The sequence below is a fragment of the Mastigoproctus giganteus genome, chromosome 7 (genome assembly GCF_048544385.1).
Source record: "Mastigoproctus giganteus isolate SK-2022 chromosome 7, ASM4854438v1, whole genome shotgun sequence".
Taxonomy (NCBI): domain Eukaryota; kingdom Metazoa; phylum Arthropoda; class Arachnida; order Uropygi; family Thelyphonidae; genus Mastigoproctus; species Mastigoproctus giganteus.
This window is the reverse complement of record NC_143581.1, coordinates 78,650,198-78,666,939: the sequence shown is the minus strand read 5'-3', so window position 1 is coordinate 78,666,939 and position 16,742 is coordinate 78,650,198. Positions and strand designations below refer to the sequence as shown.

At 37.5% G+C, this 16,742-nt stretch overlaps 1 protein-coding gene across 3 annotated transcripts in view; it reads left to right on the top strand.

The window, feature by feature from the left end:
* The window catches only part of LOC150083015 (uncharacterized), a 487,383-nt gene that overhangs the window by 463,872 nt on the left and 6,769 nt on the right, over positions 1-16,742 (top strand). For all 3 annotated transcript variants that reach the window (XM_090377743.1, XM_090377741.1, XM_090377742.1), the window contains 2 exons: positions 6,962-7,083; positions 14,041-14,205. In XM_090377743.1, coding sequence (XP_090233869.1) covers positions 6,962-7,083; positions 14,041-14,205 — 287 coding nt within the window. The remainder of the gene's footprint in view (positions 1-6,961; positions 7,084-14,040; positions 14,206-16,742) is intronic.

The following is a 16,742-nucleotide window of genomic DNA, read 5'->3' as shown; positions in this document are numbered from 1 at the left end:
TGTTTTTCTTTGCATCCCTTGCCAAGGATTTCTCGTAATCTGCCTTCGCCTGCCTAACCTCCTTTGTAACTTGGTTGCATATCAACTTGTATCTATCATAGGCTTCTGTGTCATGTGTTAATTTGTAAGTATCCCATGCATTTTTCTTCTCTGCCATATGCCTCATTAGTTCATCTGACATCCATTTTGGCCTAAACCTTGAACAATATTTCTTAGTTGGTAAGTAAAGCCTAGTAGCTTCCAAGATAAGTTCTTTGAATGCTTCCCATTTTGAATTTGCTGTTGGTAACATCATCAGTTGGTCCCACTGTATAGAATTTAAATACTGTCTCAGTCCATCGTAGTCGCCTTTACGGAAGCAATAACCCTTCCCTTTACCCCTAATGGTAGTTACCTCTTTGAGTAAATCCCACTTCAGCACACTGTGATCACTGCCACCTAGTGGTTCATTTATCTGCAGATTCTTAATGCATGAAGAATCACTGCTGATAATCAAATCAAGAGTATTACTCCCTCTAGTTGCCTCCCGAACATGCTGATGTAGAAAACAATCGTCCAATAAATCCACAAAAGCCCTGCTATTGTGTGAGTAACCAGCCCCCCCAAATTCCAGTCACTATCTGGGAAATTAAAATCCCCCATTATAAGACTCTCTGATTTACTGGCCCATTCTATTTCCCTGTACAGTATCTTATTATACTCATCAGAGTCATTAGGCCTATAGCACACTCCTACTCTCAATTTTGATGTCCCAATGCTTATGTCACACCAAACTGACTCAACACTGCACTGTCCAGCAATGTCGACTGGCTTCACTTCCTTGGTTTTTATGTGTTTCTTAACTAATAGCATAACCTCTCCCCCTTCCTATCCTGTCTATTCTTTCTGTAGACGTTGTACTCCCCAAATTGCAGTTCTGCATCCCTTATATCTGTGTGACACCACGTCTCTGATATCCCAACAATATCTGCCTTTGATGTTTTGAGCAATACCTCAAATTCATCAAATTTATTTACTAAACTCCTAGCATTGGTGTACATGCAAGTATACCTGCACCTGTTTCTATTCTTAGCTACCCTAACACAACCCATGTGTTTACTTGTACCACAATGGCTCCCAGCAGTCTCTGAAATACCATGCATCTTGTTTTTCAGGCTTCTGCTCATTCTAATAGAAGCAGTGCAAGAATCTCTTTCACCTCTGCCAGTGGCTACTGTCAATCTATTGGTCTTTGTCTCCCCCCAAGCTAGCAGTTTTCCGACCCACCTAACATTGCCTCGATAGCATCAGCAAATATTCTTGCACCCTTTCTATTTAAGTGTATCCCATCCCTGTAGAAGCAATCTCTCCTGTTAACAATTACAGTCCAGGCTGAAAAAAATTTACCCCTTGAGCCTTGCACAATCTTTCCAGGGCCGAATTGATCGACAAGGCTCTCATCATATACTCCCTCCTATCATGTCTGGGCAGAATTGCAGACACTTTCAAATTCAACCCTAATTCTCGGCTTTTGTTCAACAGTGACCTGTACTTGTTAAGTAATTCTGCCGGTCTCCTACTCTTAATATTATTAGTGCCAACGTGTACAACTATATCACCTTTTGTGCCCTTAAAAGATGATATTCGCTCTACAACGTCATCAGCCTTTGCCCCTGGCAGACATACCCTGGTCCTGTTCCACCTATCTTTTTTACAAAGCATGTTCCCCGTTTCCCTGACAATTCTCTGAACTACTCTTTAAATATAGAAGAGGTCATCTAGGCACTGCAGTTGGATGCGTATTTCACTGGTATTGACTGCATGTGACTCCATGCAGGTACACTGGGTTCTTCAGTTGGCTGATTTACTGATGATGAGCAGCTTTGTCTTTTCTGTTTCTGTCCATTTGCACACACAGCAAGCACTGTTATTCTTTCTTTGCTCACCTTGGCGGCTCCAGATGGTTTTTTCATTTGTAAACACGAGATCACCATCTGGGAGGACGTGGTAACAGACCACCGTTTCATTGCAATTATAGATGTTCTTTGCTCTGCTCTGCTCTGTAGTGTCCATGGTTCTCAGGCCAAAAAATGCATTGCCAGTGCTCTGCTGCTTCCTTGTCGTGGTTTTACTTTTTACTGTGTTTTTTTTTTTTTTTAATTGAATCATTGAGCACTGATACCATCAGTTAATTCGGTGCCACTTAAATGTTCCTTGCACATCCTGTTGCTTAACTAAAGCTTTTGGTTTTTCAAGGTGGAGTGGCTCGGAAATTCGAGTGCTAAGAGCTTGGATATACCAATGAAATAGTGTTTCATCGACATCTCTGGTTGATTTGCTTTGTCATCTCTTGCCCGAATTATCATTTCCTATAAATGCACCATTTAGCTAATAATAATAATAAAAAAATTAATTCATGATCGCCCCGATTTGTTTTGATTTGTGGCACTTGTGATTGTGATATTCCATACTTCTTTTCTCTTTCATTTTGTGACAGTTTTCTGGCCAAGTGCTTGATAACAGCAAGTTGTTCTCTAAGAATTAAGTCCTGTTTTTGTGAAATCACTGGATAAACATGAAATGTTTTAAATATGTTTTAACTTATACATTGTTCTTGATTCCAGAAAGTGACTGCAGCTATAGCTGCTTTACAACACAAGGCATCACCTAGTTACAACATGCACTTACATAACATGGGAACATAGATACATTATATTTATTACATTTTATTTATATCTACATGTGGGAAGCACCTTCAAGAACCAGCAAACCGAAAAAATATTGGTTAATGTAGAATTAAAAATGTTATTGACCTGTAGGAGAACAATTAGCCAGTACACTTGTAAAAGTAAGCATTATTATTAGTCATATGGTGCAAGGAAGCCTGAGGCTTATGCTGCACCAGCCAAAAAAAAATTCCCATGTTACCCTGAGAGAGAGAGAGAGAGAGAGAGAGAGAGAGAGAGAGAGAGAGAGAGAGAGAGAGAGAATGATGATATCCAGCTCAGGACCCTGGGTGTGCCAAGCCCATACTCACCAGTGTGAGTCCCTGTGGAATGTGCATAGACTGGAAAACATAGCATGAATATTGCATTGAATGTAATAACTGTGTAAGCAAAAAGTTTAAAAAAATATATATATATATATTTTTTTTTTTTTTTTAGAAAAAGCAACTATTTAATTAACTGTTGTGTTATAAAATGCGAAATTCGACTCATCTTGGGTATACAAAAAAGCATTATGCAGTTAACCGGACGAATTTTAGAAACATAAGAAACCATGTCCGATTTTTCTTTTTATACATATATGTATTATATGCAGTTAAACGTTAGGGTATGTAGCTCCAATTAGTTGGGTGAATAGTCCTCCCTGAACAATTGCTTTGGATGATGTTGATGAATGTGGTTCCTAGCTGCTTGTGGCTGTAGGTGATTGAAAAAATCTGCTGGTGGTTTTTAAACCGGTTGTGAATCTATTTCCCTGTGCCTCCACATTCTGATGTTTGTATTTTTGCAGTAAAATGATCGACTCTGCTGTTGATTGGGTTATGATTGGTGTTTGATCGCTCATTTAGGCCATATTTAGTTATTTTATGTTGTGACCATCAGTTGGTGGCAATGAAGCTGTGTATGGTTTGATTCCCAGATTGGAAGTTTGTTAGACTTAGAAACTGGGGGCAAAGATAATAAATACTAACCTCCTCTTGGTGGGAGTGTGTGTGACTGTCCCAACCTTGAGGCTAATGGTCGCTCTCAGAAATCACTTATTTTGTTTGTTCATTTAAGTTGACCCAGAGATTAGAGTGTCTCTGTATTGAGTATATAACCAACTAGACCTAGTGGGTGGAAGCCTAGTCTGAGATGTCAGTTCACTTAAATGACCGTGGCATGTCACTTACATAGCATTTAAGAAATTAATTTAATGTTCAGTAAAATATCAAAATTGGTAATTAACATGTAAAGATTGCATTTTATTGCTACAGTTATTTTAATCTAACTCTATCTTTGCTCAAACCTCTGTGTCAGGCCTTTTAAATACCTGAATGAAAATGTCGCCCCTCATCACATAATGCTTTCAGTAATACTACTATTTTCCCCCAGTAGTTGGCATCTGGATGCAGTGACTTCCATGTTAACATGGTCCTGTCTACTACTTTCAGAAATATCTTGATATATATACTCTTTGTACAAATCTGCATAATTGAATAATCTTCCCTTGTAAACAAAAAGTGTTACTTGCACTGTTGCTGTCTTACATTTCTTCTGTAGTTTTCCTTCATCTAATTTCAGAGCTATCCCGGCATGGCCCAAGACCTTTGTCTGACTTTTCACCATTGAATAAATTGCCCTCATAAATGAAAACTGCAGTGTGGACTGTTGTTATCCATCTCTTATGTGTTTTTGGTAGCCTTCCTTTAACATTCTCTTGCCTGAAAAGTAAACATTTTCTGTTAACTCCAAGCAGAAGCAAATGACTAGTGTACTTAGTAAGCATGCTCTACCAAGGAGCATTGATAACTTCATTGTTTGTGTTTTATCTTATTCCTGTTTAATTAAATTTACTTTAATTAGTCAATTTCTCTGAGAAAATGTTCAAAATTGGGAAGTTTTTAGTCAATTTAGAAATGAAAAGCTTTCAATGGAGAATTGAATGCTACAGATTACTGTCTGCCTAAAAAGAATGCTATGCATAGATTTTGGAATTATAATGATTCTTCTATCTTTAATTTTAATAATAAAAAATAATAAGTAGATACAGTGAATATTTTGTCAAATCATTGCACAATGTAAAATGCCGATTTGATTTTTGTACAGGCAAACAGAAATTATTCGATATGAAGTGGCAATATAATGTTTAAGCAGCATATAGAAAAATATGGTTCACATAGACCTATTGTAATCGGTAATAGTTTTTTTTTTTTTTATGTGAAGAAAATAGCTATAAATTTTGCCACCAGAGGGTCAAATGCTTAATGCAGGGCCTAACTTGAGAGTATGTGGGCCCTAGGCAAAGGTTTTTTGGGCCCCCTGTAAAAACGTTTATTATGAAATGCCCTACTTTAATAGGGAAATTAGGATTACACAATAAATATAAAAATGTAAAGCAAATAAACTTGCATATATTTCTAAGGAAATATAATATTACAAATCTGAACATATTGATGGCACAATTACAATTTGAAAGTATATTTTATTTGCAAATTTTATAAGGAATATAAGCACTCATACTCATTGTTACACTACTGGATATCACTGATTTTGGCTTTGCCATTTACAGGCCCTCTCAAAGTATGGGCCCTAGGCACATGCCTAGTTTGCCTAGGCCTAAGATAGGCCCTGCATTAGTGTTTATAAGGGAGGAAACTTTTTCCAATTCCTGACCAATCCATTCACCAGACCTGATCACCCCCCCCCCATAGATTGCTTTTTGATACTGCACTTATAGAAATAAATGCAAGGTTTATGCCATTTCAGGTGAGAGCCAACAATGACAGGGGCACACTCAAGTGGATTGTCTTCAGCCTCCCCAAAAGAACAGTCAAAATAATTTTTTTTTATTTTTTAAGTAATTTTCACTAAGTCAGAGTAGTGATTCAGACCCTCTGCCTTCCTACAGCCCTTAAAAAAATCCTGCGTACTCTACTGATAATTTTCTTTTAGTTATAGAATGGTGGACATACTGATAAATAAAAACCATTTTCCCCCAATGACAAAACTACTTTTTTCACTTAATTTTTAATTTTAATTTTTTCAAATTTTAATTTATTATTTAATTTTTCATCATGAACTTGGTTCGGCTTAGGTCTTTTAACACCTGTTCTGTTGTAGCTCTTGGAGGTGGTCTTGATCTCGTCATCGTCTTGGTTGACCCACATCTCTCTTGCCTTTAGGTTTCTAGTTAAAGGCTAATTTTGTGTCTGGGTTCATTCTTTCTAGGTGGCTGATCCATTTAATTTTTAAAAATTAAAAATCATTGACTTTATAATCACCCTATATAGTGCTTGACCCATTTAGTACAAATTTAAGCAAATGAAATGCTCTCCTTGAAGCATCTGTTTTAAATGTACTTTGATTTTCCCTTCATAACATGCAGAATTCAAATTATAATTCTGAAACTTAATGTGAGGATAGTCTCTGGCACATGTTCACCTAAATGACTAAGTGTTGCTTACTTTTTTCTAGATAAAGTATCATATGTATGACTTATTATAGATTACTACCATTTATATTAAAATCATCTGAGAGATGCACAATTTTGTAAGTGATCATGTAGTAGTTTAGTCTGGAGTTACTAATAAAAAAACTTATTTTCTTAGTATTATTACTATGTACACCATTTAGCATCTCTCACATTGTGCAGTTATATTTCATAACTGGGTTAACATGATTGCAACATCACGGTACCTACCCCACCCATCAATGATAGGCCAATAAGCCTCGAAATGGTGCCATCTGGGTGTTGGTGATATCCGCTGAGAATAAGGAACAGTAGTCTTCTCCATTGGTGACGTGTTACTTGTTCGAGGTAGTGCAATATCATGGTAACTCGTTGTGAAGGTAGATACAATATGAGATGCAATTAAATTGATGCCTCTCATACTACTGTTGTAGTTCATACTATGAACAAAGTATTGTGAAATATCACTGATTGTTTTGTAGTCTGGAGTTACATATGTACATACACTAGTTTTGTACTACTTTTCTCAACAGCTATGGTAATTTCATATATGGGATAACTTATCACCAAAAAATTTGTTTGTTAATATATCTATGAGCAAAATTACATTTTTGATAAATTTTGACTTATAGATTTATCCCCGGAATACAGAAATATAATGATCTTATATCATTTTAAAAGGAAAGCAAAAAAAAAAAAAAAAAATTAAAGTATCAGAACAATAATATTTTTGCACATTACCAAGGAGGTCTTTTCTTAAATCTTTACTCCTAACAGTTTTTTTTTTAATTTAATTTCTTTTTAGACTGTATACTGTCTCAGCAATCATGGAAATGGTATGGAAAAAGTATTCGTACAACAGGTTCAAAAGGAAAAGCCAGACGAGAATATTATAAAGCAGTCATCAGAGGTGAAGAAACAGTAGAGGTTAGTTAGCTTTTCCCCCTTACAATAATGACCATAGTGCAATGTTGTGAATTTTATAGAAGAATAAATATTAGCCTGTAAAATTTCTATACATTTCTGTACATTCTTTTCTATCACAGTTGATTCATAGAGTTCCTCATACCTGATAATGATAACTGGAACAGTTTTGACTTGTGTGCTTTCTCATGCCAACCTGAGATAAATTGTAAAAATTGTGTTAGTCTTTGTCCATATTCACTATGTTGCCAAAGGTTTAAGATTCAAAAAATTCCCAAAATTTAAAAATTCCTCAAATTCCCAAGAAATGAAAAACCACATGTTTCGCCAATGTGAAAAATAGAACACAAGTTAAAATTATTGGCAAATTGAACTAGGAGAGCTTTAAAGAAAGTAACTTCATATTAGGCATGCAGACAGTATCCAAGAATTTAATAGAAGTATTGGAAATAAGGTTAATACAGTCTTTGTCTGGTAGGAAGTGCACAATCAGATTTCGTAAGTGAAAAGTATTTAATAGTCATATTCATTATGACTGTGTGCAAAATTTTAACCCTGGTTGATTATGTAAGGTCAGAATAAAAACAATGATACCATGCAGAGTGATGAATAATTGTGCATGTTGTGTATATACAAGCCTGAGTCTTTCTTATAAATGCCCTCCATAGCAGTATAGTGGATTCAGTGCTTGTCAGTCATTTGAAAAGATGTGGTTACAAGTCATATTGGCGCCTCCGTAGCCAGGTGGGAAGGAGCAGCAGTGTGCAGCACACGCTTCTTGATTAGACCGGGGTTCGAGCCCGTCACCACCAAATACGGAGGATGCGGAAAGGTCAGGGACTGACCACCGCATATCCCGGAGCAATATGGCCTTAGTTGCTAATGCTCCTAAAAAACCAAAACAACAACAAGTCATATCAGAGACTGCTATGTACTTGTCTTGAACATGCCTTCAATTATATCTTTCCCTATGAGTTTATTAGGGACAGATATGATACATGACAAAGACCATACAAACTGATACACTATGGCCAAATAATTGAAGTGCCAAAACGACTACCCCCCCTTCTTAATAGACAAAGTTGCTGTCAGGCTGTATCTTGCTGAATCCATCCCTCAGACAGTGTACTTTCTGTGGTGGTTGTTAACTGCATGCTTTTTTATATGTGCATGTAATGCAGGTGTGAGTATGCACATGTGTACATATCTATTGTACATATTAATATACACACTGCCCTACTAGAGGTCATTGGAACACTTCCAGTTGTAAACTATTATGTAAAGTGATGCAAGAACAGCTTTAAAGGGCAAAATATTTGAAAATATTTTGGCCTATAAATGTTTTCAGCAATTGGCCTGGAATTAATTTCAGTAACATGTATACCAAACAATGAGTGTGTGGAAAGAGCTACTGAAGTTTCAGAGGGAGCATGATAGTTGGATTGAGCAATATGACCTTAGTTGCTAATGCTCCTAAAAACCAAATAATAACAACAACAACATGATAGTTGGATGCTGTATGGGGTAGATATTTGTGTACACCTCCATACAAGATTTCTCATGACAATATTACACATAAATTAATGTGCATGCTGTTGCTCAGAAATTAAACATTTCCAAGTCACTGAGCCCAAGAAATGACCATATGATAGGGGAAAGTACTGACAGACAGGAACTGACACAAGCACACTCCTTTGAGATGGCCTTTTATCTCTTCTCACTATCAGACTCAAGAGAATCTGGATTTGAAGCTGTATGGGATATTTGGATACTCAATTTTTTTTTTCCCTGGCTTCCTCCTTTCACCTTTCAATTTGAGTTAGAGAAAAATGGCACTCTTAGATATGATTTGTTAGCTTCTGCCATACAATAGGAACAGGAAATGGCAGTAATACTATACATTTATTTTTTTCGGCAACATCTTGCTTAAAGGATAATTTGCAGAATATACATGACGAACCCAGTCCTTGTCCTGATTATCTAGCTTACAGCCAATAAAAAGTACATGTATGTCATTTAATATGGGCATTATATAGTGTCTGTGAGATTTAATTATGTAATCACTGCACAGATAACAAAGCTATCTGGTGAATTAATGCATTGATTTCAAGACCCATCTGCAAAAACACAAACCAGTTTGTTTTTTGCTTTCATGAGACATAACTGAAGGCAAATGATGAGTAACCTTGCATTATGTTACTATCATTCATAAGGGTAGAAGTAGGGATTTTCTTGATTATTGAGGAGTATCCATGTGGGTAACCAGACTCCATTTCAGCCTTTGCTGCTTACAACCAACATTAGAGGTATTAGCAATCACAATTGCAATTCGACTTTTATTAGCACTGCTCTGTTTATTTGCCGCCTGGGACTGGCTGTCAGACAGACATTGATGATCTTATTATGCAGAAGCCTTCCCTTATCTTACTTCTTGTGGAGTAGTGCTGACATTAATGAAAGAGGACTGGGCATAGAGCATATTCTCAGCACTAACAACTTGACAACCTCTCCCTTCTGAATGTATAAACTAACGCTTTCTTCCACATGCCTAGCCAAGCATTTAACTTTTTTTTTTTTTTTTTCAATCTCCCCCCCCCCCCAACGCCCAGTAGAAAAATCTATAACTAGTGGTCAGGTGCTCATATCTGGTGAGTATGAGCTTGGCATACCCGGGGTCCTCAGCTGGATATCATCATTCTTCCCTTTTTTTTGGTGATTCCCTTCTACTTCTGACTCTTGTTTTTCTCTCTCTCTCTCTCTCTCTCTCTCTCTCTCTCTCTCTCGCTCTCTCTCTCTCTCTCTCTCTCTCTCTCTCTCTCTCTCTGCTTTTTTCTTTTTCTTTTTGCCAGTGCAGAAAAAGCCTCAGGTTTCCTTGCACCATATAGCTAATAATAATAAATGTTCTTCTGTATACTCTGGAATGACCACCAGATCAGTGGGTTTTACAATAAATCAATCAATACAAACATTAATTGTATTTAGCAGTCACAGGGCACCTCCATTGGCAGGAGCAATAGTGCGTAGCACATGCTTCTTAATTAGACCGGGGTTCGAGCCCTTGACCACCAAATACAGAGGATGCGGAAAGGTCAGGGAATGATCACCGCTTATCCCTGGAGCAATATGGCCTTAGTTGCTAATGCTCCTAAAAAAATAAAAACCAAAAGAAACCTAAATAGCAGTCACAGGTTTGAACGTGGTACACTCAAAGAGTGTGTGCTACTGCACTCATGCCCATGACCACTCGGCTATATCAAGCCTAAACAATAAACCTTGTAATAATAAAAAAAAATGTGATATAATCTTTTCATATTTTATTCGCAAACATAATAAGGAGTGACATTTTGTGAAAAAACTATGTGATGGAGAAAAAATGGATGCCATTTTTGAACATGGAATACACAAATTACTGAAGGACATGGATAATTATCCAGACCCCAAAACATTAATGCCTGTGTTATTAAGGCAATATCTTGTATTGTACTTTGTTTTAAATTCATGTTGTGTCCGTAAATTCTACACATTCTATGGTTGGCTTCCTTTTATTAACATTAGCATTAGTAGAGGCACATGATGCAAGAAAGCAAGCTTATACAGCATCAGCCAAAAAAAAAAAAAAAAAAAACCATTCCCACTTCACTAATCCATTCATTCCAGATGTTTGTAGAGTTCTGCCTTGAATTTATTTAAGCTATCAACTTCCACAACAACAGATGGAAGTTTGTTCCAGCAATCAACTACCTGCAGGCTAAAGGCAAACTTCTGCACATCTATTCTACAACTGCCTTACCTCAGTTTGAATCTATGCCTCCTCAGGTTTATAATCTGAGCAAGAGGAAGAATCCCAGCATTAAGCCTGCTTAATTCATTCAAGGCAAACTTCCGCACATCTATTCTACTGTCTTTCCACAGTTTGAATCTATGCCCCCTTAGGTTTGTAATCTGAGCAAGAGGAAGAATCCCCTCAGCATTAAGACTGCTCAATCCATTCAAGCCTTATACACCTCAATCAGATTGCCTCACAGGTGCCTAGCTCCAGAAGCTGCAATTTGCAGAATTTAAGCCTTTCTTCATAAGAGCACCCCTTTGTTTCCTTCACCAGTCTTGTTGTCCTTCTCTGTACTTGTTCTAGCAACGCTACATCCTTCCTAAAATGAGGCTTCCAGACCTGTAAGCAGTACTTGAGGTGTGGCCTGACCATTGCCTTATACAAGGGGATAATCACCTCCTTATCTCTGCTCGCAAAATTCCTGTATATCATTGACAATACCCCATGACCTACTCTGGCCGCCTGTCTGAACTGCTCAGAAAACTTCATATCTGACTGCACAATTACCCCAAGGTCTCTTTCATTCTCCATTACCGTGAGTGTAACACCACATAGTTGGTACATTTCTCTGGTGTTACTGCTACCCAGTTGCAGTACTTTGCATTTGTCAATGTTAAACTTCAGTTGCCACTTTTCAGCCCATTTGCCCAACTTTTCCAGATCTGTTGCAGCAGCATAATGTCATTACTGTTATTGTCAACACAGCCAACCTTTGTATCATCTGCAAACTTGGACATTACACCTGATATACTTTCATCAATATCATTGATAAATACACAAAACAACAATGGGCCCAACACCGGACTCCGGGGAACTTCACTAATAACATTTGATCATGAAGCGCAGTGTCCATTGATTACCACTTTCTGTTGTCTCCCACTCAACCACCCTTTTATCCATTGTAGCAAGTTGCCTTTAATGCCATACTGCTCCAATTTGTACAGCAGTCTTCCATGTGCAACAGTATCAAAAGCTTTCCTGAAATCCAAATATATGATATCAAAATTATTTTTTGCATCCAGTTCCTTTGTGACCACATCATAGTATCCAATCATATTGGTCACACAAGACTTCCCCCTTGTGACAACCCCATGCTCTGTCTGAATTATTGCTTCAGTCTTGTCTAAATGATTCTGCAATGCTTCTTTAACCAGTGACTCCATTATTTTCCTTGGAACAGAAGTCAAACTAACAGGTCTGTAATTACTCGTGTTCACCCTTTGATCCCTCTTTGTGAATTGCAGATACATTTGTACATCTCCAGCCCATGGGGACCTCCCCTGAGTCCAAGGATACCCTCATAATTATGGCCAAGGGTTTATTTACTTCCTTTACCACCTCCTTTAATATAACTGGAAAATCCCATCCACCCAAGTGGCTTTCTTATGTTTAACTTCAACAATTTCTCCTCCACTTTGCTCTCAGTTATTTCAAAGTCATTTAACTCCCTGTATGAGTTTGATAAACATCTGGCCCTCTCCTCCTTGAATAACTCCTCATGTATAAATGTAGATGCAAAATACTCATTTAGTTTGGCAGTTATCTGAGAATGATCATCTACAATCAAACCATTGTTATCAAGTGGCAGGCGCCTCCGTAGCCAGGTGTGTAGGAGCAGCATTGCGTAGCACACGCTTCTTGATTAGACCGGGGTTCGAGTCTGTCACCACCAAATACAGAGGATGCGGAAAGGTCAGGTAATGACCACCGCATATTCCAGGAGCAATATGGCCTTAGTTGCTAATGCTCCTAAAAAACCAAAATAACTAACTAACTATCAAGTGGACTAATCTGATCTGATTCATTCCCTTTCTTTTAGAGTTTATATAAGTAAAGAAATCTTTGCTATTTTTCTTTGCATCCCAAAGATTTCTTATAATCTTCCTTCACTTACCTAACCTCCTTTGTGACTTGATTACAGACTAGCTTGTATCTACCATAGACTTCTGTGTCTCCTGACAATTTATGTGCATCCCATGCATTTTTCTTCTGTGCCACTAGTCTCATTACTTCATCTGACATCCATTTGGGCCTAATCCTAGAACAGTATTTCTTAGTTGGGACAAAAAGCCTAGTAGCGATTACTTCCTTGAATTCTTTCACAATTACTTCCTTGAATGCTTTCCATTTAGAATTTGCTGTTGGTAACATCATCAGTTGGTCCCATTGTATAGAACTTAAAAAATTTCTGAGACCACTGTAGTCACCTTTACGAAAGCAAAAACTCTTCCCTTTACCCCTGATGGTAGTTACATCTTTAAGTAAATCCCACATCAGTACACTGTGATCTCTGCCACCTAGTGGTTCCTTTATATGTAAATTCTTAATGCATGAACATGGAGGACTACTGTTCAAGTTGGAGTAGTATGGCATTAAGGGCAATTTGCTGTTATGGATAAATGGAGAAGTTGAGTGGGAGAAGAGAGAGAGAGTGATAATTGATTAATGCTGCTCTTCGTGGACTAATATTATTAGTGGTGTACCCCAGTGATCGGTGTTGGGCCTACTGTTGTTTTGTATATGATATTGATGAAGGTATATCAGGCTTATTGTCGAAGTTTGCAGATGATACAAAGGTTGGCAGAGTTGTTAATGACAGTAACGACAGTGTGCTTCTGCATCAAGATCTAGAAAATTTGGACATATGGGCTAAGAAGTGGGGACTGAAGTTTAACATTGACAAATGCAAATACTGCATATGTGTAGAAACAACCCCAGAGAAACGTATCAACTCTGGGTGGTAGAAAATGAAAAAGACCTGGGAGTAATTGTGCAGTCAGATATGAAATTTTCTGAGCAGTGCAGACAGGCTGCCAGGGCAGGTCATATTTAATTAGCATTATACTAAAGAGGTTTTTTAAGTACTAAGAATTAATTTTAAGAATTTTTAGTAAAATTCTTGAATTTTACTAAAAATTCAAGAATTTGTTATTTGGACCCTATTAGTTTATTGAAACTAATATGTGGCAGGTTACGACCAGGCAGAGGACAGATAATGAGTTTAAGCTGACATGTTTTTTAATGGGATTTTATCTAATCTTGTTTACAAATTACAATATGTGCTTATAGATATGAAGTAATAATTCCATAACTTTAGATTAACTGCTGTTTTGTGAATTTGCTTATTACAGATAGGAGAATTTGTAGCTTTCTTTTCTGTTGCAAGACCACAGCTTCCTTATATAGGTTGTGCTGAGGCAATGTGGGAGAGTCTTGGAGGGAAAATGATGATAAAAGTAAAATGGTTTTATCATCAAGAAGAGCTTAGTCCTGGTCAACAAGGAAGCAACTTCAAGGTAACTTTACTTTCAAAGTTTTATTTAAAAAAAAGTATATTTGACAATTTACAGTGTGACAGTGTGCTATTCTTTTATAGATATTAGTAGTGGCAAATGATGCAAAGAAGCAAGTTTATACATAATCAGCCAAATAATTCTCTATAAACTTGCTTCTTTTGTTTCTTCAAAAATAACTTGCCTCTTTAAGAATAACTTGCAGGATTTCCCTTGAAAGTTATTTTTGGTTTTTCAGCCCACACAATATTCAAAACTGCTCATGAACACCCACACATACACTTGTAGACACATAATACGTATGTCGCAATGTGCTTAAAACCCTACAACAACAATGGTCTAATCATTACCTTATGCATCATGTCCTCTCCTTCCTTATTACTGCAAAGACTTTCTTACATCATGAACTAATAGTGAACTAATAGAACAAACTTATCTGATTAACTCAGTTGTCCTAATTATTTGCTGTATGATTCCTTTCACTTCAAAGTTAGTACTTGTGCATATGTCTACTCTGATATTCCTTGTCAGAGACTTAATAATTTGGAATTTCCTCTTTGCGATCTTCTCTAGCTTAAAATTTTTCTACCACATTCTGTCAGATTCATCTGTTGCCTCTATCATTCTCTCAACTCCACTAATCATTTGGAACTCTTTGAAACTTAACTTTCTCCAGTTCAACTTTCCTAACAGTGAGGTAATTTTACTTGGTGATTTTAATGTTCATAATTTCAGCTGGCTTCCATTTTCTAGTCACACGAACCCAGCTGGTTGAGATGCTGAGGTTCTACAATTGTTACTACCCTCACACGAATTGTTCATTTACCTATCAGAATACCAGCCAATCCTAACCACACAGCCAATAGGCTTGATTTTTTTCTCACAAACAACCCTTCTAAAGTACACAGTCGAGGTGAGTGTCCTCTAGGCACCTCGGATCACAACTTAATGATGGTCTCTTCTCCAATGGAGCCTTTCTCACATGGATAAACTCAACCTTGTGTTGTTTTGGCATTACAAAAATGCAAAATGGGATGATCTGCAAGATTTCTTCTCTCGTAAGGCTGTTCATGATAAGAGTGTTGCATATCACAGTTGGCTTGCATTCAAATCTCCAGGTTAATTTTATACCTACACCAAAGCTCGCAATAGTATAGTTCTAAGGCAGTTATTAATCAGTCCAAACTAGATGTCAAACAGGTTATGAGTAGAAAACTTTCTCCTTGTTCAAATAGTAGTCGAGCATTCTGGTCTCTTGCCAAAACTATTGGTTGTAACTTCTGACCATCTCTCTTCCCACCTCTGTCAAAATTGGATGGTACTATTGCCACTTCAGCCAAAGATAAAGCTGGCCTGCCTAGCATCCTACTTATCTTCCAACTCATATAATGATGATCTTGGTAAACCACCTCCTACCATTCCAAGTACACTCTAGTCAGTGCCTCCTGTGGTCTTCCATCAAAAGGATGTCAGAAATACCAATAGGTCCTGATGGTATTTCTTCATTTGTTCTCAAACCTGTGCTCGTGAGTCACCTTCTGTTTCGCCTTTTTTCCACTCTTGTTCCACATGTGTTTTCCCTTCTATTGGAAATTAGCTCATATCCAGCCAGTTATTCAAATCCCTCCAATCCAGTTATCATCCCATTTCTTACTTCTACTTTTTCTAAATTAATGGAGAAATCTGTTAACTGCCAACTCTTATTAAACTATTTAGAAATTTTCCCTCAAATCAATGATCTCCAGTATGATTTTCGTCAGTATTGACACTGATGAAATTCATTAGCAGTAGCATTAGTAGAGGCATTTGATGCAAGAAAGCAAGCTTATGCAGCATCAGCCAAAAAAAAAAAAAAAAAAAAAACCACTTCCACTTCACCCCTGTGTTCGTTCAAAATACCTGTCCAGCTGAGCCTTAAACTTATTTAGGCTATCAACTTCAACGACAAGGGATGGAAGTCTGTTCCACCAGCCAACCACCCGCTGGCTAAAGGCAAATTTCCGCACGTCTATCCTACATCTGTCTTTCCTCAATTTCAATTTTTGCCCTCTCAGGTGATTATTCTGAGCAAGAGGAAGAATCCCATTAGCATTGAGCATGCTCAAACCATTCAAGGCTTTATACACCTCTATCAGATCACCTCGCTGGTGCCTAGTCTCCAGATACTAATTTGCAAAACTTAAGCCTTTCTTCGTAAGAGCACCCCTTTGTTCCATTCACTAATCTTGTTGCCCTTCTCTGTACTCGTTCCAGCAGCTCTACATCCTTCTTGAAATGAGGCCTTCAGACCTGTATACAGTACTCTAGGTGTGGCCTGACCATTTCCTTATTCAAGGGAATAATCACCTCCTTATCCCTGCTAGAAAAATTCCTATATATCATTGACCATGAGCTACTCTTGCAGCCCGTCTGCACTGCTCAGAGAACTTCATATCTGCCTGCACAACCACCCCCAGGTCCCTTTCATTCTCTACCACTGTCAGTGTAGTACCACAGAGTTGATACGTTGCTCTGGGGTTGCTGTTTTCCATGTGTAGTAC